Source organism: Gossypium raimondii, chromosome 3 (assembly GCF_025698545.1).
Source record: "Gossypium raimondii isolate GPD5lz chromosome 3, ASM2569854v1, whole genome shotgun sequence".
Taxonomy (NCBI): Eukaryota; Viridiplantae; Streptophyta; class Magnoliopsida; order Malvales; family Malvaceae; genus Gossypium; species Gossypium raimondii.
Genome location: NC_068567.1, coordinates 3,600,254 through 3,626,555, shown reverse-complemented (window position 1 = coordinate 3,626,555; position 26,302 = coordinate 3,600,254). Strand labels below are relative to the sequence as shown.

Here is a 26,302-nt window from a genome sequence, read left to right as displayed (position 1 = left end):
CAAATTTTACAATTTAATCCTTGCTTCAGCTTTTATCAAATTGATCACTTAACAAATTGTTTTCAATTTACTTCCAAATAGTATTCAAAATATTCCAAATAAAAATATTTTATTGTCTCTATATGCGGCATTGCATTATATATATTTTGAAAAATTACATGTATTTATGCTTTTTACTCGAAGTTACTTTTTATATTTAAATTTGTTGAGGAGAGGTCTAATTTATTTTAGAAGTTTTCAAAATATAATCCATTGAAAGTTGATATATTCTTCTTTTTTTTGTGAATTATAATAATAAAGTAAAATTCAAACAACAAACGAGACTCGAACTCTATCCCACACTTAGGGTGATGAATACTTTTAACTAAACCATCATATGAAATTCAAAGCTAATAAATTCTTTAATATATTTAATTTTAACTTCGAATTTTATCTTTCTAACTGTACGTAACATATTGGGGGTGAGACAAGTGGCATCCATCTTAAATTACTTTATATTGCATCATGCATGATAATAGCTTGTATTATTATATAAAATTATTTCTATATACTTTCTTTAATTCCTTGTATTTACACTTCATCTTTACCTTACTGAAAGCTTTGACTGCTAATCCTATTATAAATTTACACTCACCGCTCTCAGAATCTACCAGAAAATCGACTAATCTCCCAACCATGGCGGTCGTGAAACTGTTCGGAGCTAGGCCTAGTCCGTACTGTTACTGAGTAATTTGGGCTCTGAAACTCAAAGGCATGGCTTACGAATACATCGAACAAGATCTCTTCAACAAGAGTCCTTTGCTTCTTCAATATAATCCAATTCATAAGAAGATCCCGGTACTCCTTCACGACGACAAACCCATCTGCGAATCCACCGTCATCCTTCGATATATCGATGAAATTTGGCCGCAAAATCCCTTGCTGCCGGGTGATCCCCATGAGAGAGCCGTTGCCCTGTTTTGTATCAAATTTGCTGATGACAAGGTAAAATCTTTTTTTTTTTGGTTTAAATACAAAAATAACCCTCAAACTATATTTAAACTGTATCTTATTTTACCAAAAAACACAGTACCATGTTTTATTGACAACTTAATTGAAGTCACCAACTAGTTTACTTCAACCTGACAATTAAGTAAACGAGTAAGTGTGTAAATTTCAAGGAAACATACCGACATCTTCCCCAAGTTGCTGTCACAAGCACAAGCTTGCTCCTTGCCTTTACCACTTTGACCGTCTCCCACACGATGGAACAACTATTTAACATGCAAGTTTCAAAAGTTTATAAAAAAATTCTCAAGGTCTCAAAATTGTTGGGTGTGATTTAATAATGAATTTTACGGATTTGATTTATAGAAATGAAGTGTCAATATTTTACTTTCCAACACTACTAAAAACTGGATTATTACAAAATTCAACGAGTAAGAAACATGAAAAAAGAAGCAATTTTATTTTATTTTATTTTTGTTTATTATATATGTTAGCATACATACACATATAATATATAATAAAATAGAATTTTCGAATAATTTAAGTACTAGTTAGTTCTAAAACAATTCTAAAATATTTTTCACTTTTACATATCAACACATTAGCACGATTTGATTTTATATTCAAATGCTCCCTCGACATGATGATACGTTTGCTAAAACATCAAAGATAAATTATCCTTTTGGTGAATTATAAGAGGAAAGCAAAGTCCTAACAAATCACATCTTGAACTAATTAAAAATCAATTCAATTGACTCTTAAACTGAATTTCTTAAATATTCTTTTTTTTATGAATTTATTGTTATATCTTTATCAAACTTATTAAATCGATGAACTAATTACCTAATCAATTCAACCAACTACTAATATATTTCTTAAATAATTTAAAGTTAATGTTTTAAATAGTATTTTCGTTAAAAAAAGTATTATTTTTTAAAAGGTTAATAACCGAATTTAGGGTGGATTTGGATGGGTGATGCGTTTAGCTTCGATTTGTGCAAAAAACAGTTATGACGGTGAGATTAGATACTGTAACGATATTGTATCGTGAGACAAAAATTAAGTTAAACACACCGTACCGCACCCGATCACCCATCCAAACTCACACTTAGTTAAAAAAAGATGAGGGCCAAATTGATAAAAAATATAAATATTCAGGTTGAAATTTAGAATTATGTCATGAAAAAAACACACACCATCGTTACCTTAGACAAATCTTTGACCAGTAATCCTATTATAAATTTGCACTCAGCGCTCTCAGAATCTCTGAATTAATCTCCAAACCATGGCGGTCGTGAAATTGTTCGGAGCTTGGTTTAGTCCGTACGCTTGCAGAGTTATTTGGGCTCTGAAACTCAAAGGCATACCTTACGAATATATTGAAGAAGATGTCCGCAACAAGAGTCCTTTGCTTCTTCAATATAATCCAATTCATAAGAAAGTCCCGGTGCTCGTTCATGACGGAAAACCGATCTGTGAATCCACCGTCATCCTTCAATATATCGATGAAATTTGGCCGCAGAATCTCTTGCTGCCGGCTGGTCCCTATGACAGAGCTGTTGCTCGGTTTTGGATCAAATTTGCGGACGATAAGGTAAAATCTGTTCTTTTCTTTTTTGGATTAAGTACAAAATTAACCCTCCAACTATATCGTATTTATCACTTAGGTGCCTAAGAGTTTTTTTTTTCTCTTCTTTGCAAAATGATTTTTAAATGGTTAATTTTGTCTTATTTTACCAAAAATACAGTAGCATGTTTTATTGCCATCGTGCACTTTTTAGGCAAAATGTAACAAAATTAATAGTTTAAGTATATTTTACCAAAAATTTGAGGTACTTAAAAGGAGAAAATTGATATAGTTTAGACACTAATTTTGCAATTAAACCTTTTATTTATTTATTTGATGCATATGACGATTTTCCCGTTTATTGATTTTTATATTTATATTTATTTATCTATATTTATAGCCAAAATCATTTATTAAGTGTTGTATTGGAAGAAACTATTTTATGGACCTTTCCCACCATATTATCTATTGTCTATTTCTAATTATTTAATAATATTTCACTAATTTTTTCATGTCATTGACATATAAAATTAGTAATTTTTTACTCTAAACCCGAACTCAATTGTTAATACTGATTAATTTTTATTAATTTTTTGGTGTGATATTTTGAAATAAAAAAATAGTTATTCATTTGGTAGTCATATAACAAAAAAAAAGTTATGAACTTCAATTTAACCGGAAAAAAAATCATGTTTACGATTATATTTACATTTTTAAATGGGTTAAATCATTATTTGAGGCCTAAACTTGGCAACAATTCTCACATTGGGTCACATGTTAAGGCTTGAATTAGGTAGTTGTTCCAACATTAAGGCTTGAACTTTTTTTTATCCAAGTTAGTCCCTAATCGTGGTAATTGTTCTCATGTTATTGCTTGGACTAGGCAATTGTTCCCATGTTGGGGCTTGAATATTAGGGTTTTCAAGAAAATATAGGGACTGAGGTGTTCTTTGATAAACTGAAAGATTAAGTGCAGAAAAAATAAGGGTTGAAAAATTAAGTATTGAAAATTTAAGTACCGAATTTTAAGTTATAAAATTTGCTTGATACATTACTTAAAATTAATTAGGAATATAATTATATTGTTTGATAAATATAGATTTTGAATTATAAAAATTATATTTTACATTTTATTCTTAATTTTCTAAACATTTTACCTTATTCTAAACCATAATTAAAATTTTAAACATAAAGTTTTTATAGGATAACATAATATTAAAATAAATAAATTAAAATTGAGTTAATTAAAAATATTCTTTATTAAATGAGAAGTAGCTTTTATTAGGCCAAAATATTCTTTATTAAATGATAAGTAGCTTTTATCAGGTCATACCATGAGAATAATTGTCAAGTTTAAGGACTAATTTGAAAAAAAAAGTCCATGCTCCAATGTGGGAGTAGTTGCTAAGTTCAAACCCAGTGAAGTGATTTAACCCTTTTTAAATTTAAAAGTGATGGAATTAAATTTCTTAAAACAAAAATAGGAGGACTAAATTTTAAACATACAAAGAATACAAGGATTTGTAGCATATTTGAACCTAGTTGAAATCTTTAAAAATCTTTTATCGTACATAACTTTTGATGGCTGATACTAGAAATCCCATATCTCTGTTTAAAACAGGGTTATTTAATGTCAAAGCTTTATCAAGCCGATGGCGAAGAACAACAGGCGGCAGTGAAGGAGTGGTTGGAAATGTTGGAAGTCATGGAAGAACATGCGCTGATTGGAGTGAAAAAGTTCTTTGGCGGAGACGAGATAAACATGGTGGACATTGCATTTTCCTTTGTTGCTCACTGGCTTGGGGTTCTCGAAGACGTAGTAGGGCTTGAAATCTTTGAGCCACACAAGTTCCCTCGAGTGAGCTTGTGGATCCAAAATTTCAAATCAATCCCTGTAATCAAAGACAACTTGCCTGATACCGATAAGATGTCTACTTTCTTGAAGCTTGGTAGAGAGATGATGTTGACATCAAAATTGAATTAGGGTTTGGACACTTGTGTTCTTTTATGGAAGGTTTTCAAAATTCAAACTGATCAAGTCACTACTTTGTTAGTTCAATAATTTTGATCAGTACAAATACTAAGAGAGTGGAGAGAAAGATGAAGTTATCATCTTCCTCATTTTGTTTGGCCATCCAAAGCTGAAAAGAAGGAAAAACATATTTGTTTTCTTTTCCATTTTAATCCAAAATTAATCACCGGAATTAAATTCTTTCCTTAAGATTTTTATAAAGTTTGAACCACGGGAGCTTCATTTAGCTAATACATGTATTATTTTCTTCAATTGTTAGATGCTCAGAAAGTTGCCATTAAAGTTTAATTGATGATTTTAAGCTTGAATTTGAAGAGATCGTTACTTAGTAAGTTCAGATTATGTTAATTTGAATTTGAATTTTGCGTTCTTTATTTAGATTTTCAGATAATTCGAATTCTGTAATTCATATTCGAGTTCATATTCGAATTAAACCAAAAAATTTAATTTTTTATTCGAGTTTATCCAAATAAATTATTAATTCAAACTATTTAATTTAAATTTTAAATTTTTTATCAAATTTTTAAAATCGAATCGATTCAAGAAAGAAATGAATTAAACTCACACCATAACCGAACAGCAGCCAATTTAGACAACCATTTCTTCATGTCTTATGAAAACAACAGTCATTTTGGACAACCATTTCTTCAAATTTCCAGCATGTTTTATTTGCTACATACCGAAAATCAACAGCAGCTAATTCACAGTTTATTCATAAAATTCAGCCAACTTAATTGAAGTCACCAACTAGTTTTTTTCAACCTGGCAATTAAGGAAACGAGTCAGTGTGTAAATTTCAAGGAAACTTCCCGAAATCTTCCCCAAGTTGCTGTCACAAGCACAAGCTTGCTCCTTGCCTTTACCACTTTGACAGTCTCCCCCATGAAGAAACAACTATTTAACATGCAAACTTCAAAAGTTTTAAAAAAAAATTCTCAAAATTGTTGAGTGATTTAATAATGAATTTTACGGATTTGATTTACGAAAATGAAGTGTCGATATTTCACTTTCCAACACTACCAAAAACCGGATTATTACAGAATTCAACGAGTAAGAAACATGAAAAAAGAAGTAATCTTATTTTATTTTATTTTATTTTTGTTAATTTATTATATAAGTTAGCATACATACACATATAATATATAATAAAATAGAATTTTCGAATAACTTAAGTAGTAGTTAGTTCTAAAACACTTCTAAAATATTTTTCACTTATTACATATCGACACATTAGCACAATTTGATTTTATAGTCAAATGCTCCCTCGACATGATGACACGTTTCTAAAACATCAAAGATAGATTATCTTTTTTTGGTAAATTATAAGAGGAGAGAAAAGTTCTAACAGCAACGCGATTAGCGTGACTTGAACCTAGATTTCATTTGAGACGGTGAACACCCTGATCATCAAATCAACACATGGGTAAAATAAATATATATGATACCTTAATTATAAAAAAAACACTGTTTAGTTGCTTATTAAAAAAACTGTCTATTTCTTCTATTAAAAATTTCATTCATTTTACTTAAATTAGTCCCTCTATGTCAACATAAGGTACACATCGCACACCAAGTGTCACTGTTTAGTTGCTCATTCAACCACGTCAGTATTTAACAATAAAAATGAATGAAATTTTTAATAAAAATATTAGTTTGCTCTCTGATCGACTATACAATGATTAATTTGTCCATTTTTTAGTTAGAGGAGGCAAATTATAATTGTAATTTTACGATGGCCAAAATGTAATTTCATCATTTTAATAGTCTATATCTTTATTTTTTACAAGGATTAAATCAATTTTTTATATTTTAGGAGGTCAAAGTGTAATTTTACCTTTACTAATTTAAAATTTTAAAAATTTTAAAGAACTTAAATAGAAAAGTTTTCATTTTAGGGGGCCGAGGACCCCTAGTTTCACCCATGCTCTTCTTGCTCAAGAAATTCATACCAATTATTTAAAGTAGATTTAAATTTTGAAATAAATACTTAAATATGTTTTTTAATTGAGATGGTAAAGTTGAGAGAATAAAATTCATGATGTTTTGAGTTCGAATCTCATTACGTGAATGTATTTTCTAGATTTTATATAAAAACATAAAAAAAAAGCTTAATTGAACATTAGGTCCTTAAACTATGCCCTTCATTTGAGTTAGGTACCTAATTTTGTTTTGTCAAATTAAGTACTTAAATTTTATTTCTGTAACTGAAATTAACCCTTACCATTACACTTCATTAAAAAAAAAAAAGCCAAAACCAATCAAAGAGCCTCACGTCATCATCAAAATAAAATAAAACATACCTCAACTCCATCCCTCTCCTCTCCCCCATGTCTCTCTCCCCTCCCTTCCACCATCACCATCTCTTTCCTTCCCCCTCCCACAATCCCACCTTCTCACTAGATGGATAACTCAATCCAATTTTACCTCCAACTCCCACTCCATTTTACTGAATATTTTATGGGGGCTCTTGGAATATTTTCTCAAATAAGTAAAGGAAGAGGGGACCATATATATATACAAGTAAAAGTGCTGCCGATTTTTAGTTGGAAGGTTGACGATTTTGCTTGATGATCAAGGCATATATATTAATATATAAAATTTCTGTTTGTTTTTATTTACATCTTTTTTAAATATTTTTAGTTGGGAGGTAATCTTTTTTATTTAATATTAATATAAAATTTTTATTTGATTATATTTTAATGAGATAGTGACATGACACTTTTTGATTGGTTGGAATGATTTTTTAAACGAATGTGAAAAAGAGCGGCCAATTTCGATTACGAAATAAAATTTAGGTATCTAATTCGGTCAAAAAAAATTTAAGTACTTAACTCAAACAAAGGACATAGTTTAAGGACCTCATTTTCAATTAAGCCAAACAAAAATATCCTTAAAATAATATTGACCATTTTATAAAAATTAAGAGTTTTTAATAAATTCATGGTATAAATTATAATCACAAAAATGTAATTGTATGGACTTAAAAATTATTATTACAGTCAAGAAAAGTGAAGAATTTGGCTAAATTAGTCATATATACCGTTGTTTTTTTAATTGGTCAAATAGGCCATCTTTTTGAAGATTTAAGGAACTCAACCGATTTTGGAGAGAGAGTATGAAAAACGTGACCAGCTGCACAGTTGGCAGGAAGCTGGACGAGCTTTTTTTGGAATTTTCAGAAAACGCTTTTAACTTGGCACCTTTTCATGACGTGTCAGCAAAAGCTTGTCTAACTGGACGCACTTTCATACACTCTCATCAAAATTAACCTATTTCCTTAAATCTTGAAAAAAAACGACCTATTTAACCAATTAAAAAAAAAAACCGGCATATATGCATAATTTAACTGGAGAATCTGGCAAAATATAATTTGCAGCAAGCCATAGTATTAGTAATTGCGATACATCATCCATGACGATTGTATTTAGGCTGACCAAGAACAGTCCAAATCCCCCCACCTAAAACAATTATATAATGGCCCCTAGTTTACTTCACAAAACAGATACCAAAACACTACACCATGGATGAAGTGAAGCTCTTTGGGTTTTGGGCAAGTCCTTTTAGTAGAAGGGTCATTTGGGCATTAAAGCTAAAAGGTGTGGAATATGAATACATTGAAGAAGATCTGCCTTATAATAAGAGTGATCTGTTGTTGCAGTACAACCCAGTTCATAAAAAGATCCCAGTGCTGGTTCATGGAGGAAAGCCAATTGCAGAGTCATTGGTTATTTTGGAATATATAGATGAAGTGTGGCCACATAATCCTTTGTTGCCAAAAGATGCTTACGAGAGATCCGTAGCTAGAATTGGGTTGATTTTTTGAGTTTGTGTTAGAATCAACGGATTAACATCGACCCCATTACTCCTTTTTTTCATTAATAATATCCAATACAATTATCATCACCATTTAAATATGTAGGACCATTTAAATGTGAATATTAATTAGAGAATGATCATTAGACATGCATTGGATATTAATAGATTAAAAAGTAATGGACTGAAGTCAAATCCAGGATTGACTGATCAAAACTTGCCCAATCCAAACTTAAAAACAAGCTACACCATCAAAAAATCTAACCCAAAATGACCAAAACAAGTAATTCAAAATGTAAAAAATTTTAAAATTCGAATTAATCCATTTCAAAACCAATTTCACCCCTCCAATCTGGGGATCTAGTCTGAAACCACTTGTAGACCAGTAATATTTGATCCTAACCTTAAGTTTGCAGACTCAACCAATGTGGGAATTTTTCGTAAATTCGGCGAAGAACAGCAGAAGGCAATCGAGAACAACTATGAAATTCTGAGGACGATTGAGGAACATGGTCTTGGAGACAAAAGTTCTTTGGTGGCGACCAAATTGGCATAGCTGATCTTGTTTTGGAATGATTATTCATATGTTGGCGCCTATGGAAGAGGTGGTGGGATATAAGTTTATTAAAGCCGATAGCTTCCCACGCCTGCATGCTTGGGCCAAGCATTTCAGCGAACACCCTGTGATCAAAGACAATGTCCCTGATTACACTAAAGTTGTTGATTTCTTGAAGATAAGAAGAGAATTTTGTAGGAATTCTCAACAGAATAGCTAGAAAAAAGAAAGAAAGAAGGTACTTTTGATCGTTTAAGAACTAAAAATTGGGAAATAATGCAAAAGGATTGATTGTTCTTTTTCTTGTAGCATTTTTACTTTTTTTTTATGCATTGTATGTTTGTAACAATAAAAAAATTTTTTTTTGCCAATAATTAATGTTTTGTTTGGTGTATAAAATCGAACCCAAAATGGCCAAAACAAGTAATCCAAAATGATAAAAAAAATTTAAAACTCGAATTAATCCATTTTAAAGCCAATTTCACCCCCTCGAATCTAGGGATCTAGTCTCAAACCACTAGCAGACCAGTAATATTTGATCCTAACCTTATTAATATAAGGTTGCAGACTCAACCAATGTGGGAATTCTTTCGTAAATTCGGTGAAGAACAGCAGAAGGCAATCGAGAACAACTATGAAATTCTGAGGACGAGAGGAACATGGTCTTAGAGACAAAAAAGTTCTTCGGTGGCGACCAAATTGGCGTCGCTGACCTTGTTTTTGGAATGGTTATTCATATGTTGGCACCCATGGAAGAGGTGGTGGGGCGAGTAAAGTTCATTAAAGCCGATAGCTTCCACGCCTGCATGCCTGGGTCAGGCATTTCAGCGAACGCCCTGTGATCAAAGACAATGTCCCCGATTACAATAGAGTTGTGGATTTCTTGAAAAAAAGAAGAGAACTTTATAGGAAATCTCAACATAATCACTAGAAAAAATTAAGTACTCTTGATATTGAGAAATAATGCAAAAGGATTGGGATTTTCTTTTAGTACATTTCTATGTTTTCTCCATGCATTGTAAGTTTGTAACAATTTCTTTTTGCCAATAATTAATGTTTGGTGTGGTGGATGAGCTCAGCCAATACAACCTCCTTCCCTTGGATTGGATCTAAATTAAATTATAAAATTTTGAAAGGTTAAAATGTAATTTATCATATTTAAAGGGATTAAATAGAATTGTTTTCATTTTAAAGGATTAAAATAGAATTTTTACTATATATTAATTTATAATATCATCATTTATATGAAAACTCATATTTGGGTGACAGTCCCCTATAGTGACGAAGCCAAAAACTTTGCGGGGGCTAAGATAAAATTTTAAAATTTTGAGACTGAAGTTAAAAGTTCTATTCTAAAAGAGCTTAAATTATATGATTAATTTTCACGAAGGGCTAAAATTACAATTTTTCCATTTATTCGAATGATTAAAAAACTTAAAATTGATTAATGTTTAACCTCAAGGTTCAATTTAGTACTTAATTTTTTTTTGCTCAATTAGGTATTTAAACTTTCCATTTTGGTTCAAATTAGCACCGAACTTGACTTCGTAGTTCAAATTGGTTCAAATACGTCATCTAACTCAAGTACTAATTTAGACTAAAAAGCTAATTTGAACCAAGACGTCAAGTTCAAGTACGTAATTGAACCAAAATAAACCTTCGGTACCAAAATAATCCTACTATAAGAAAGCAAATCCAATACATGAAAAGGAAAACACCAATTTCAGGCTCAAAATTTATTTTTTTTAAGGGTCATTTTCCCAAACATGTGGTGGATGGATTTGAAGGGAATTGTGAGACAAAGAATCATTGTCAAAGAAAGAAAGGAGGGAAATTTTTTTTTTAATGAAAATATAATTGAAGGGTTAGCAGAGGGAGAGGGTTGGGTGAGGATGGTGGGGGACCGTGGGAGAGGGACAGGGTGTGAAAATATTTCTTAATATTATTTTTAATTAATATTAATATAAAATCAAAAAATAATTTTAATTTTTCTAAATTTTTTATTTTTTGAAATTATTTTATACAAAGAATGAGATAGTTTACTTATGTGGCTTTTTTTTGCCACGTGCTTATTAGTGATTGGGCCGCATCATCATTGAACATTGAACAATGTTGACTAATGGCTGACCAATCCGCTTATATTTTGGTCTTAACAATCACACAGAATTTTTTATGCAGTTATGAATGGAAGAATGATTTTGTATTTAAATTTCCAAACTCAACATTATTTTAGTATTTTTATAGATTCAAGATATCGAAGTTCCATTTAGAGTTTTTTTTAATTTAATATATTAATATTTTAAAATTGACAGCTCAATATTAAATTATTTAAGAAAATAATTTTGAATATTTTCAAAATTAGTAAGTAGCCGATTGAGTTTTAATTCGATTAGCATGAGCATTATTTTCAATGCAGGAGGACGTGGATTTAAGTGCATTAATGAAGCACATTATACTCCTATTCATGAGTTGAGGAGGGGCTATAGGTAGTTCTAAGCATTATATCAAAAAGAGGAAATATAATAAGAATCTATAATAAGATTGAATAATTAATTTTTACTGATGTGGATTGTTATGAATATCGAATCAACATTAATTATCAAAATTAACACAACCTTCCACACAACACAACACATCTCTCATATTGCGGCTTCTCTGTTTCTTAAACTTGAGTGGAATATCATTCAAATGATTCGCCAGAGTCTCCGAAGGCAATTCCAGTGGACGGTAAAATTGCATTCAGATTCTTCACATTCTAGGGCCTGCCCATTGCAAACCTCACCACATACCTTACATGGAGGGCAATTCCAAATGTTTTTCTCAACAGTGAATGGATGTTTATGCCTATAATATTTCAATTTGATCCCAAGCTTCATATATGGGAGATCCCCAAGAGCACAATTGAGATGAAGAGAGTTATCACAATCAGCACAGTAGTAAAACCAATCATTTGGCTCTTTCTTTTTCGCAAAGATCGCAGTAAAGTTGAGAAGGCTCAGAATCATCAGAATAAGTCAAAGTAAGAGGATGCCTGTCATACTTGTACCAAGCAGTGAGTGGTAGTGTTGCACAACCTACATTTAAACTGAAATCACAGCGCCTCATGCATCTATAGGCAACATCCCACCAGTATAGTCCTTTGAAACAAGCACTGCAACCCGTTCCCTGGTTGTTGTGGACAAGAAAGAGTGAATGCTCATGACTTGGGTGCTTCAAGGTGTCCGACAATAACATACAATGAATGTCAATTTTGAACCTGATATCTCCTTTGTAGCATTCATAGCTAAATCCATGATACTCACGACCGCAAGCTTTGCACACTGGAAAATAATCCCCAACGTGTGAGTTTGGGAGAGTAAGCAAATGCTTGTGAAATGGGTGTGGCATTTCTTTAGGCAATTCAGCGCAATCTTTGTGGAGAAAGAACTTGCATTTCTCACAACTACAAAAAGGAGTTGATATAGGTCTCGTGCACCCATCGCACTGACTATCATCATCTTTGGTCTTCCCACTAGAAGTGAGTCTTAAATTATGATCATGATAGGAATGCTTGATCTCACTTGCTACCATTAGCTCTCCAATACGAATTTGTTCAACAACATCAGTAATCAAATTCCAAGGTTCATCCACCACTTCCTCGGACCTCTCATCATAGCCTTCCGGCATAATTGTTCCATCCCAAATTGCTTTATCAGTTGCACAACGTACATGAGCAATATAACGGCAACGAGAAGCAGGACAACGGTAATTGCCATATCTTATATCAACTTCCTCGTAACAAATTTTGCACATCCAATCCTCAACTTGATTTTGTCGAAGTGAATAGGAAAGAGAAATCATGTGACGATGTCGTGTTATCATGATGTGGCATGGCAATGAAATGCAATTCTTGTGGACAAGGAGGTGACATGTAGCACAGAAATAGGGGGAGTGATCTCCGTCAGTGCCACAAAAATCACAAACAAAGGACATTTTTCGAGATATAAGCATCCACGGGTGTTCATGACTTGCCACCGTGATTGTTGGTGGTGGAAAAAGAAAATCAGCAAGCGAAAGATCAAAGTTGCAAAGAGAGCAGGAATAAACAAACCCCTTCCATTGGATTATGCACAAAGAGCAACTACATTTCTGGGGATGAGTAGGCGGTTGTGGCAAGAGAGTAAGAGGATGCTTACGGTCGTAGGGGTGATTAACCACAAGGGGTAGTTCAGCACATTCCTTATGAAGGTTAAAAAGTGTGCAATCTTAACAGTGGTAAATTGGACCAGATATTGGTTTCTGACATCCGGAGCAATGAGTCTCGACTTCGTTGTTATGATTTTGAATGAAGTATAAAGGATGGGGGGTGCAAAGACTTAGGAAAATTTGCAGCAACGGATGATTGAAGCAAAGCACAATTGATGTGCAGACCGAACTCACAATCAAAACAATTATAAACAAATCCCTCCGAATTTTTACGACAGAAATTGCACCAGTTTGTGCCCAAAGAATAAGGTGATTTTGGCAGAAGAGTGAGAGGGTGGAAGGGGTGGAAGGGATGCTGAATCTTGGGGGCTAACTCTAACTCAGCACATCCCTTGTGAAGATAAAACTCACATTGATTGCAGCCATAGCTCCAGCCCTCTACAGGTTTCTCACACCCAAGGCAAAGAGCTGCAACACTGTGAGCTTGGATGAAGACCAAAGGATGGTGGTGGCTGAAATGTTGAATTTCCATCTCTCTTTCTTTCCAACTCTCAGATACTGTGAAATTATTTAGAAGAAGAAGAACAAAAATGAAATTGCTTCATCAAATTTTTCCAGACCTCATGGTTAGTAGATTCTTTTCTTGGGTGTTGGTTTTGGTCTTCATAAAGAAAGGAATATATTGATGCTTTGCCCAATTTTCAAAATTTTAAGCATGGATATAGATATAATTTAGCAAATAAAGAAAGAAAGAAGAAAGAAACAGCAGAAGAAAGTATGAGGAAGAAGGAAGTAGGAGAGGACACTTTTCTTCGGAAAATTTCGTTGCTTGCTCTCCACGTTTCATTCCAATGATACCAGTCCCGATGTTAACAAGTATACATACATTGAGGGAGCAAAATTAAGGGTGTGCAATAGTCGGATCAAACTGACTAAAGCAATTCAACGGGTAAATTTTAGTTTTGTCGAGTATATTGTAGGTCCGGTAAATTGGTTTTCATTTTGGAAATCCAAAATCAAATTAATCAGCTTTCAATTTCAAATAGCGAATTTTGTCATATCCATGAGTGAAAGAAAAAATTAATATTAAAATTATATTTACAAAAAAAATTATTTAGTATTTTTGCCAATATTATTTAGTAATTCAATCATATGTAGAGAAGTAAATTATTCATAATTAATTTGATTTTGTTGGTTTTATAGAGAATTTGGTTCTATTTTGATTCGTAAAAGAGTTTGTTAAATCTTTGGATTGGATTGAATTGATCGATTGCTCGATTCGAAACAAAATCAAAATTAAAATATTTTAATAAAATGATTAGCATAAAATATAAATTATTGAGAGCCAAACTTCATAGTTTTAGGTTAAAGAACTAAATTAAATTGAATTGTTAATTTTTAAGAGTCTAAAATCTCGTGGGTTTGAGTGTGTTGAAGTGTATTATCTTCCTATTTAAACCCTAAACTTTAAGTACCAATTTGGACCTTGAAATCAAGTTCAAATATCAAAATGTATGTTTATCCTAGAATAAAAATATTTTATTGACTATTTTGCATTAATATTATAACAATCGAATTGGCGATTAAACCAATCAAATAATCAATTTTTAGTTGAATCGATCTCAGTACAGCTGTGGCCAAATCCAATTAATTACAAACCTATTCATCGAGCAAAGGAGAGAGAGGGATTCAAACCTTTGATAATTCTTTGTTTCGAACTATACCGATTTTGAAAACCGGAGCTATCAACCACTCAGCCATCTCTCTGAAAGCTAAATTTTGCCGGGCTCGAGTTGGTCTTAATGTTTTTCTTCTTCTTTTTGCCTTTAAAACAATTTTTGGAATAACTATTTTCAAATCCCTTGACTCTGATTAAAATTTTTCAAACTAATAGTGCCACATGGCAGCATACAATTGGTTGCATTCAAAGCGATGTAAGATTTTAACTCCATTAGAAGGATATATGGCAATATATTTTAAAAGTAAAGATACCATATTAGATATATTGATAAAGTATAGGGGTTGAATCTGTTATTATCATTATTTTATCATTACGTTGATCCGAAATTTCTTTAACAAGTTACAAAGAATTTCATATTTATATTCTTTATATTATGTTTCTCTTTTATTTTAAAAAATCAATAAAAATACATATGGTGGGAATTGAAAACGAGTAAATTGGGTTAGAAAATTTTTAATTTATCACTCAATTAAAGTACTATTTTAATAGTTTTGTACATTTCAATTTTTATTATGCATGCTTTATTACCCCAATCAATTATATATAGAGATAGGATTTCTAGTATATATATTAATGTATTTGATTGAACTCGAACCTCGACTCAAGATTGATTACAATATCACGATAAACAATTTTAATCTTTTTTTTATTTTAATATCTTGCATATTTTACGTGTTATTATTATTATTTGTGTCCACTTATACATTTTATTATTTATTATATGTTATTTTTAAATACACATTTGTATTCTAAATTTGCGGTTTCCACATGCATACGTGTGTGATAGGATTTCTAGTATTAATAAAGCACCTGATTAAGTTGGTGTCACAAGTCAATTGGGCACCAACTCGGTTAGGAAATTACAGGAAGGCTTTAACGTAATTAAAATAAGTAATATTATTAGAGGGTATTTTAATCTTTTCATTAAAAAAAATGTACATGGTAGGAATCAAACCCATGCCAATTGCATTATTAAAGTTTTTAAGTTACCATCCAACTAAAGTTTTATTTTAATATTTTTATACATTTTATTTTATTATGCACGATTTATTACCTCCACCGGTTGTATATATATAGTTAATAATAAAACCCTTAACTGAGTTGATGTCACAAGTACATTGACTCAAGATTGAGGACAACAAAATGATAGACAATTTTAATCTAGTTTTCATTTTAACATCATATATATTTCATATGCTATTATTAATTAGCTTTAAACCATATGTTTCATTATTTATTGTATGATATTTTTAAACATACATTAGTGTTTGAAATTTGTGGTTTTCACACGCATATGTATGTGATAGAATTTCTAATTATTTATTAAGCTTTTTATCGAGTTGGTGTCATCCACCAACTCAAATAAACTATATTCAATTAATAATAAATTTCGTATCAATAAAAAATTCTACATCATAATAAAAATATAAAAGATAAAAATAACATTATAATAATTTCATTCATGAAGTAGGTGTCTTTTATTTATTATAATCTAGTATTAAATATTTAATGATAGTTGAAAAGTTAAAATACACTCTAAGTCCCATATTCTTCATATATTTAGAATTTAGTTCACCTACTTTTATTTTCAAGAATTTAATCTCTCTACTTTTATATATCAAAATTTATATTTAATTATTAACACGGTTAATTTTTTGTTAAATTTGTTGGTGCGATATTTTGAAATTAAAAAAGTTACTCATTTGATAGTCATATAACAAAAAAAAAAGAGTTATGAACTTGAATTTAGCATAAACAATTAATTACGATTACAATTATATTTACATTTTAAATGGGTTAAATCATAGTTTGAGGCCTGAACTTGACAACAATTCTCACATCAACAATTCTCACATTAGAGTTTGAACTTTTTTTTTGTCCAAATTAATCCATAAACTTGGCAATTGTTCACATGTTAAGGCTTGAACTAGGTAATTGTTCCTACATTGGGGTATGGACTTTTTTTTGTTCAAGTTAATCCTTAAACTTGGTAATTGTTCTCTTGTTAGTGCTTGAACTAGGTAATTGTTCCCACGTAAGAGCTTGAACATTAGGGTGTTTAAGAAAATATTAAGGATTAAGGTGTTGTTTGATAAATTGGAAAATTAAGTACTGAAAAAATAAGGGTTAATATTGAAATTTTAAGTGCCAAATTTAAGTTATAAAATTTGTTTGATACATTAATTAAAATTAATTACAAAATATAATTAGATTTTTTTATAAATATAGAATTTGAATTATATAAAATTATAGTTTACATTTTCATTAATTTTAAACATTTTACTTTATTCTAAACCAAAATCAAGTTTTTAAACATTAAGTTTTATAAGATAACTTAATAATAAAATAAATAAAATAAAATTGAGTTCATTGAAAATATTTTCCATGAAGTTATAATTAGATTTTATTTACTCATCATATTCCACACTTTTTTTATAGAAAACTTCTATTGGAGTATCAAACATGTGTAAAATACTAATCATTGAAAATATTAATTTTCAATTAATCAATTTTTTTCAATGGTTTATCAAACAATGTTTAACTTGGACCAAAAAAAAAAAAAATCCAAGCTTCAATGTCGGAATAATTGTCAAGTTCAGGGATTTAAACAAAAAATAGTTCAGGCTATACCGTGAGAATAGTCGCCAAGTTCAAGAACTAATTTGAACAAAAAAAATGTTCAGGCCCCAGTGTGGGAGTAGTTACTAAGTTTTAGCCTCCTAAAGTGATTTAACCCTTTTTAACTTTAGCAGTAGGGGGATTAAATTTCTTGAAACAAAAAATAGGAGGACTGAATTGCAAACATACAAAGAATACAAAGACTTGTAGCATATTTTAACCTAGTTGAAATTGAGATTTTAGCACTTTGTAGTTTGGATTTTTCTATGGCAAATAACTTTTGATGGCCGATACTAGAATCTCTGCTTAAAATAGAGTCATTTACTCTCAAAGCTTTACTGAACCGAAGGTGAAGAACAAAAGGCGGTAGTGAAGGAGTGGTTGGAAATGCTGGAAGCCATTGAAAAACATGCACTAATTGGAGGGAAAAAATTTTGTGGCAGAGACGAGATAAGCATGGTGGACATTGCATTTTGCATGGTTGCTCACTGGCTCGGGCTTATAGAAGACACAAGTTCCCTCGAGTGAGCTCGTGGATCCAAAATTTTAAATTAGTCCCTGTAATCAAAGACAACTTGCCTGATACTGATAAGATGTTAGGTTTGTTGAAGCATCGTAGAGAGATGTTGACATCAAAATCAAATTAGGGTTTGGAACATTGATTGTATTTTCCCCAATGGAAGTGTTAAATAATAGTTAAACAAAGTTCAAAACACCTATCTAAGTGATGTGGGATAAAATAATACTAATGTTTCGTTTGATTATTAGTGTAAGAACAAGAGAAAAATACTTATTTATTATATATGTTTTACAATAGTTAGACATAAAATAAAGAATAGTTCAAATTGATAATCCGGAGGTGGTCAAATCCCTACAAGAGAGTGGGGGGACGACTTAGGAGTTACTATGCTTAGGAGAGTTAAACGAATTTTAGAATTTGAAGGGCAGTGATGGATTCTGTATGTTCCTAGAGAAGCTAATTCAGTCCGTGAAAAGGAAAACACCAATTTCAAGCTCAAAATTTATTTTTTTGAGGGTCATTTTCCCAAACATGTGGTGGATGGATTTGAAGGGAATTGTGAGACAAAGAATCAATGTTGAAGAAAGAAAGGAGGAACTTTTTTTTATATGAAAATATAATTGAAGGGTTAGCAGAGGGAGAGGGTTGGGTGAGGATGGTGGGGGACCGTGGGAGAGGAACAGGGTGTGAAAGTATTTCTTAATATTATTTTGAATTAATATTAATATAAAATCAAAAAATAGTTTTAATTTTTCTAAATTTTTTAATTTTTGGAATTATTTTATACAAAGAATGAGATGGTTTACTTATGTGGCTTTTTTTTGCCACGTGCTTATTAGTGATTGGGCCGCATCATCATTGAACATTGAACAATGTTTACTAATGGCTGACTAAGGGAGATCTAACAGGGTACCAATGCGGCGAAAAATTACTTTAAGTACTCAATTTGACAAAAAAAAAAGGTAAGATACCTATTTGAGAAAATGAATATAATTTAGGGGGCAATTTTATATTAAGCCTAGATTGAATTGGGTAGTGTGAGGGCAAAGTTTAAGTTTAGGGTAGATGTGTTGATGGGCTAAATTGTGCCGGGCTTGGGTTGGTCTTAATATTTTTCATTTAGGCTTTTAAAATAAATTTTGGTATAATTATTTTCAAATCCCTTGACTTTGATTAAAAATTTTCTAACTAATAGTCCCACAATTGGTAAGATTTTAACTCCATTAGAAGGATATATGGCAATAATAAATAGAATTAAAGTTTAATAATAAATAGAATTAAAGTTTAGGTATCAAAATTATTTTCTCTTATTCGAGTTAAAAGCTCGTTTTTTTTCTCTACTTGTCTAGAATCTTAAAATGATCCAAAGGTATGTTAAAAATTAGTGCATCTTCTTGGATTTTTAATTTACTTGTTTTCTTTATCAAATAAGTTGGTTCCTATTTTATAGGGATATGATCGATTATGTTTTGTTAGTTGCAGGTTTTTTAGCTTTAACGTTACATGTAGTTAAACTATTTATATGTCATTTTATCTAATGTAATTTTGTGTTTTTCTTTAATCAAAAACGTTCTTCAATACTTTGAGCTTTTCTTGTTATTATTTCTTTCATCACCTCGGTCATTCCCTTTTGTTTTATGGTATCAGAGCCAGGTTATTCATTGGTTAATTGTGTGAAAGGGTGTTTTGCTAGTTGCTGCAATGGAGGTTTCAAATGGAGGAAATAATCAGATTGGTATGGAGAAGCTTGTAGGCACTAACTACAAGTATTGGAGGATGTGTATGGAGGCATTTCTTCAAGGCCAGGACTTGTGGGGATTGGTTGTTGACGTTGATGCAACAATCCCTCCCGATATTCCCGAGAATGTCGAGTCACGAAGGAGGTGTAAGGTCAAGTGCGGTAAAGCTCTCTTTGCTTTGAGGACTTCTATTAGCAAAGAGTTCATTGATCATGTTCGTGATGTTAACTCTCCAAAAGAAGTTTGGGAAACGCTCGAAAGGTTGTTTACCAAGAAGAATACCGCAAGGTTGCAATTGTTGGAGAACGAATTGGCCGAGTTAAAACAAGGAGGTATGTCAATTTCAAAATATTTTTTACGAGTTAAAAATATTTGTGCTGAAATTTCAGATACGGATGAGAAAGTTAGTGAAGCTCGTTTGCATCGTTATCTTGTCCGCGGTTTGAAGAAGGAGTATGGGCATTTTGTCACTTCTATTCAAGGGTGGTCGACACAGCCTTCGATGGAGGAGTTAGAGAATTTGTTCTCTAATCAAGAAGCTTTGGCAAAGCAGATGGCGAAAAGTTTCGAATCTGATGTCGTTCTCTTCTCAAAAGGGAAGCCAAGCAAGAAGAATGAGTTTGGAAATAAAGGCAGATCTGAAGACTCTAGTTCGGAAAAAGATGGCAACTCGCAAAGAAAAAAGTCTTTCAAATGCTTCAGATGCGAAAAGACTGGACATATCAAGAGAAATTACCGTGTGAAGATTTCCAAGGCCAATGTCGAGTCCACGGAAGAAACCGATGATCGACTCAAATGGGAGCATTGTTTTACTGTTGAAGCTATTGAACAAAAGTCATCAAAAGCTTTTGTCAATTATGCTGATAACAAGAAGGAGGAGTGGATCATTGATTCTGGTTGTTCTCACCATGTAACCGAAAATGATACTTTGTTCTCGGAGATGCATGAACATCATGGAGATCAAGTTATTGTGACTGCGGATAACTCCACTCATCCGGTAGCAAAAGAGGGCGTTGTGGGGATCGATGTTGCCGACGATATGAGAACCGAAAGTGTCAAATTGACTGATGTGTATCATGTTCCAGGTTTGACGAAAAATTTAGTTTCAGTTTCTCAAATTACTGATTCTGGAAAATATGTCTTGTTTGGCCATAAAGATGTGAAGGTTCTTGATAATGTGAAAGAAATTTCTCCTGATGTTGTGTTTTCTGGTGAAAAGAGAGGCTCGTTGTTCGTTATGTCGGCATGTGAAGCTTATGTGAAGAAAAAAAGCCAAACCGATAACGCCGCTATTTAGCATGCTTGATTGGGTCATGTGGGGTACCAAATGCTGTAACAAATTTCTTCGAAAAGGTTGTTAGATGGGATGCCGATCTTAAAGAGTGTACGTGAAGATGTGATTTGTCAAGGCTGTCAATATGGTAAATCTCATCGTCTTCCTTTCAAAAGCTCATCAAATCAGAGATCTTCTTTGCTCGAATTGGTTCATACGGACTTGACGGGACCAACGAGAACATTGAGTTGTAGCGGCCACTGTTATGTCATGGTTTTGGTGGATGATTACTCAAGGTTTGCTTGGGTGAAATTTTTGAAAGAGAAGAGTGAAGCATTATCCAAGTTTGTGGAGTTCAAAGCTGCGGTTGAAAAAGAGTTTAGAAAGAAGATTAAGTGTCTTCGAAGTGACAATGGCAGAGAATACATGTCCAATGATTTTTTTCAGTATTGTGATGACAATGACATCTGTCGTCAAATGACTTGTCCAGATACTCCACAGCAGAATGGAGTTGCAGAAAGAAAGCTTGGTTATCTTGCTTCGATTTGCCTTTCATGGCTGCATGACAAGAATCTTCCTCGAGAGCTTTGGGCGGAAGCTGTTCTTTGTGCATGTCATGTGACAAATAGGCTGCCTCATTGGCCAGGTACACAGAAATCTCCTTTTGAGATTTTATATGGTGAAAAGCCAAATGTGAATTATTTTCGAGTCTTTGGTTCTATTTGTTATGTACATGTTCCGAAATCGAAAAGAACTAAACTTGATCCGAAAGCAAAGAAGTGTGTATTTGTTGGCTATGATTCTTACAGAAAGGGATGGAGGTGTATGGATCCGGATACGAAAAAGTTTACTACTTCGAGAGATGTCGTGTTCGATGAAGTATCATCTTTCTACTCCACTCAAAGATTTGCTACAGAAAATATTGTTCTTGAAGGTGATGATGAAAACTTGGATGAGCTATTTCCAAGAGTTAATTTGCAACCATTCACTAATGATGAGTTGGAAAATGAATCTCCAACACAAACTCCAAGTCAGAATGTTCAACGGCATGAGGGTGGTGAGTAACAGAGAGTGAGGAGGTCTACCAGAGAAACGAGACAACCTGAGTATCTCAGAGACTATGAGGTGCAGCTTAATCATTGTAGTATCACTTCTTGTTTCTTTGTTGGAGCTTCTGATGAAGAACCAGTAAGTTATGAAGAAGCCAAAGGCCATTCAAAATGGGAGGCAGCCATGGAAGAAGAAATGAAGCTTTAGACAAAAATGAGACATGGGAGTTGGTTCCTAAACCAGAAAATTGTAAGCTGATCACTTGTAAATGGGTTTTTCGCGTGAAGAAAAAATTAGATGGCACCATTGGTAGATTTAAAGCTCGTCTGGTGGCTCGTGGTTTTTCTCAAAATTATGGATTGGACTACGAGGAGACGTTCAGCCCAGTAGCAAAGATGGTGACAGTGAGATCGATTATTTCGCTTGCTGCGTTTAAAGGTTGGAGACTATGACAACTTGATGTAAAGAATGCGTTTTTACAGAGATTTAGACCGTGAAGTATTTATGGAGCAACCTGTTGGCTTTGTCTCTAAGGAATTTCCCGATCGTGTTTACCGTTTGAAGAAAGCGCTATATGGCCTTAAGTAAGCCCACGAGAATGGTATGGTAAAGCTGCTCAATATCTCATTTTTTGTGGCTTTAGAGTTTCTGAATCAGATTCTAGTTTATTTATAAAATTGGAACCAGGTGCACATCTCTTGGTATTATTATATGTTGATGATATGATAATAACTGGAGATAATGAATCAGAAATTTGTAATTTGAGGAATGACTTGTCTGTTTGTTTCGAGATGAAAAATTTAGGGGAAATTGGATGTTTTCTTGGTCTAGAAGTGGAAAAATCAGATCAAGGTTACTTTGTTTCTCAAAAAGGCTATGCAAGGAATCTCCTGGAGCGTTTCGGTATGGGAGAGTCGAAAGAAAAAGCTACTCCGATGGAGCCGAATTTGAAGTTGAAGAAAGATGATGAGAGGCCGTTGGAAGATGCAAGGAAGTTCCGACAACTTGTTGGAAGCTTAATCTATTTGACCATTACAAGGCCTGAAATTTCATACTCTGTTAGTGTTGTTTCTCAATTTATGCAGAATCCAACAACTATTCATATGGATGCAGCAAAGAGGATTTTGCGTTATGTTAAAGGAACTATTGGTTATGGTCTTCTATATAAGAGATGTGATAGCTTTATGTTGAGTGGATTTACTGATGCCGATTGGGCTGGAGATACAAACGATCGTCACTCGACTTCGGGATATTGTTTCAGTATCGGTTCAGCAACGGTTTCTTGGTGTAGCAAAAAGCAAGGTGTTGTTGCTTTGTCGAGTACTGAAGCCGAGTATGTAGCAGCAACTATGGCTACACAAGAGTGCATTTGGTTGAAGAGGTTGATTGGAGACATATGCAAAGTTGATTATGCTGTAAAAATCAAGTGTGATAATGAAAGTGCCATTAAGCTTGCATCGAACTCGGTTTTTCATGCTCGAACGAAGCACATCGAGGTTCGACATCATTTTGTTCGAGGAAAGGTTCAAAGTGAAGAGATTGAGCTTGTAAACATTCGCACCAACGATCAAGTGGCTGATATTTTCACTAAGGCTTTGGTGTAGCCTAAGTTTCAGCAATTTAGAGATGCTCTTGGAGTTCTTGATCGTAAGCATGCACTAAGGGGGAGTGTTAAAAATTAGTGCATCTTACTGGATTTTTTAATTTACTTGTTTTCTTTATCAAATAAGTTGGTTCCTATTTTATAGGGATATGATCAGGTTATGTTTTGTTAGTTGAGGTTTTAGTGGGCTATTAGTTGCAGGTTTTTTAGCTTTAACGTTACATGTAGTTAAGCTATTTATATGTCATTTTATCTAATGTAAATTTGTGTTTTTCTGTAATAAAAAACGTTCTTCAATACTTTGAGCTTTTCTTGTTATTATTTCTTTCATTACCTCGGTCATTCCCTTTTGTTTTAAGGTAGATTCAAGAGATCGAAGTTCTATTTAGAGTTTTTTTTGGTTTAATATATTAATATTTTAAAAATATTTTATTATGACCAGCTAAAAACCATTTCTTCCTTCTCATCACTAATTTTAGATAAGAAGCAAATAGAAAAGTGAAAGATTAAGATGTGTGGTTACAAATCATGTTTCATCTAACACAACCTTCTACTGCTCAAACAACCATTAACATCACATAATGCAGATTACAATAAGGCCATCACCCATTTTTACCAAATCTCCTACACCCTTCCACCCTACGCAACACACCTGTGATGTTGCGGCTTCTCTGTTTCTTAAACTTGAGTGGAATATCATTCAAATGATTCCCAGAGACCCCAACGGCAACCCCAATGGACAGTGAAATTGCATCCAGATTCTTCACATTCTAGGGTCTACCCATTGCAAACCTCACCACATACCATACATGGAGGGCAATTCCAGATGTTTTTCACAACAGTGATTGGATGTCGATGATCTGTACTTTTGATTTTGTTCCCAAGCTTCATATATGGGATATCCCCAATAGCACAATTGAGATGAAGAGAGTTATCACAATCAGCACAATAGTAAAACCAACGATTTGGCTCTCTTTCTTTCTCGCAGAGATCGCAGTAAAGTTGAGAAGGCTCAGAATCATCAGAAAAAGTCAAAGGAAGAGGATGCCTGTCATACTTGTACCAAGCAGTAAGTGGTAGTGTTGCACAACCTACATCTAAACTGAAATCACAGCGCTTCATGCATCTATATGCAACATCCCTTGATTGTAGTTTTCTGAAACAAGCACTGCAACTCGTTCCCTCATTGTTGTGGACAAGAAAGAGTGAATGCTCATGACTTGGGTGCTTCAAGGTGTCCGACAATAACATACATTGAATGTCAATTTTGAACCTGCAATCGAAGCATCTGTAGCTAAATCCTTGATACACACGTCCGCAAGCATCGCACCATGAATAATCATACTCATTGTGTGAGTTTGGGAGAGTAAGCAAATGCTTGTGAAATGGGTGTGGCATTTTTTTAGGCAATTCAGCGCAATCTTTGTGGAGAAAGAACTTGCATTGCTCACAACTATAAAAAGGAGTTGATATAGGTCTCGTGCACCCATCGCACTAACTATCATCATCTTTGGTCTTCCCACTAAAAGTGAGTCTTAAATTATGATAATGATAGGAATGCTTGATCTCACTTTCTACCATTAGCTCTCCAATACGAATTTGTTCAACAACATCAGTAATCAAATTCCAAGGTTAATCCACCACTTCCTCGGACCTCTCATCATAGCCTTCCGGCATAATTCTTCCATCCCAAATTACTTTATCAGTTGCACAACGTACATGAGCAATATAACAGCAACGAGAAGCAGGACAACGGTAATTTCCATACCTTATATCAACTTCCTCGTAACAAATTTTGCACATCCAATCCTCAACTTGATTTTGTCGAAGAGAATAGGAAAGAGAAATCGTGTGACGATGTCGTGTTATCATTGTTGAAAAAAAAGGCTGCTGCTAAAAAAAACAGAACAAAGAACTGCAACGGAAGTAATGGGAATTTAGAGAAATTGATAACAGTGATACAAAACACTTTATTCCATGAAGAGTTTAAATACTGAAATAGCTAACAACTTAGAGATATATTAGGACTCTAATAGAATCTTGATACATCTCCTAAATAAAAGGAACACTACTGGAATTAAAAACAGACTTACAACAGACTTTGACTGACTCAACGTCTAAATTATTCAATCAGTAAATAATTTCTACATTACCCATTAACAATCATGATGTGGCGTGGCAATGAAATGCAATTCTTATGGACAAGGAGGTGACATGTAGAACAGAAATAGGGGGAGTGATCTCCGTCAGTGCCACAAAAATCACAAACAAACGGCATTTTTCTAGATACAAGCATACACAGGTGTTCATGACTTGCAACTGTGATTGTTGGTGGTGAAAAAAGAAAATCATCTAGTGAAAGATCAAAGTTGCAAAGAGAGCAGGAATAAACAAACCCCTTCCATTGGATTATGCACAAATAGCAACTACATTTCTGGGGATGAGTAGGCGGTTGTGGCAAGAGAGTAAGAGGATGCCTACGATCGTAGGGGTGATTAATCTCAAGGGGTAGTTCAGCACATTCCTTATGAAGGTTAAAAATAGGATATGTGCAATCTGAACAGTGGTAAATTGGACCAGATATTGGTTTCTGACATCCGGAGCAATGAGACTTGAC

The 26,302-nt window shown here is 33.0% G+C and overlaps 3 protein-coding genes and 1 pseudogene across 3 annotated transcripts; 2 read left to right on the top strand and 2 right to left on the bottom strand.

Annotated features, from left to right (window-relative positions):
• The first annotated feature begins 612 nt into the window (after window positions 1-612).
• On the top strand, window positions 613-4,775 carry LOC105796605 (probable glutathione S-transferase). The gene is made up of 3 exons (XM_052628002.1): window positions 613-984; window positions 2,240-2,581; window positions 4,176-4,775. Exons 2-3 carry the CDS (start codon window positions 2,273-2,275, stop codon window positions 4,536-4,538), a joined length of 672 nt encoding a protein of 223 aa, XP_052483962.1. The 5' UTR covers window positions 613-984; window positions 2,240-2,272; the 3' UTR covers window positions 4,539-4,775.
• A 3,190-nt stretch (window positions 4,776-7,965) lies between these two features.
• Window positions 7,966-9,797, top strand: LOC105796606 (probable glutathione S-transferase). The gene is made up of 3 exons (XM_052628518.1): window positions 7,966-8,396; window positions 8,781-8,926; window positions 9,595-9,797. Exons 1-3 carry the CDS (start codon window positions 8,107-8,109, stop codon window positions 9,795-9,797), a joined length of 639 nt encoding a protein of 212 aa, XP_052484478.1. The 5' UTR covers window positions 7,966-8,106.
• A 1,799-nt stretch (window positions 9,798-11,596) lies between these two features.
• The window catches only part of LOC128039720 (uncharacterized), a 64,306-nt pseudogene continuing 49,600 nt past the window's right edge, over window positions 11,597-26,302 (bottom strand).
• Window positions 24,200-25,321, bottom strand: LOC105795607 (uncharacterized). The gene has a single exon (XM_012625296.2). It carries the CDS (start codon window positions 25,081-25,083, stop codon window positions 24,463-24,465), a length of 621 nt encoding a protein of 206 aa, XP_012480750.2. The 5' UTR covers window positions 25,084-25,321; the 3' UTR covers window positions 24,200-24,462.

What these genes read in the sequence shown, in the direction of transcription:
- LOC105796605 (XM_052628002.1), top strand. Translation starts at nt 2,273, where the DNA reads ATGGCGGTCGTGAAATTGTTCGGAGCTTGGTTTAGTCCGTACGCTTGC. An exon ending in TCAAATTTGCGGACGATAAG is followed by an intron (nt 2,582 to 4,175) that starts GTAAAATCTGTT and finishes TGTTTAAAACAG; the next exon opens with GGTTATTTAATGTCAAAGCT.
- LOC105796606 (XM_052628518.1), top strand. Translation starts at nt 8,107, where the DNA reads ATGGATGAAGTGAAGCTCTTTGGGTTTTGGGCAAGTCCTTTTAGTAGA. An exon ending in AGATCCGTAGCTAGAATTGG is followed by an intron (nt 8,397 to 8,780) that starts GTTGATTTTTTG and finishes AACCACTTGTAG; the next exon opens with ACCAGTAATATTTGATCCTA. An exon ending in ACATGGTCTTGGAGACAAAA is followed by an intron (nt 8,927 to 9,594) that starts GTTCTTTGGTGG and finishes AACAACTATGAA; the next exon opens with ATTCTGAGGACGAGAGGAAC.
- LOC105795607 (XM_012625296.2), bottom strand. Translation starts at nt 25,083, where the DNA reads ATGCCACACCCATTTCACAAGCATTTGCTTACTCTCCCAAACTCACAC.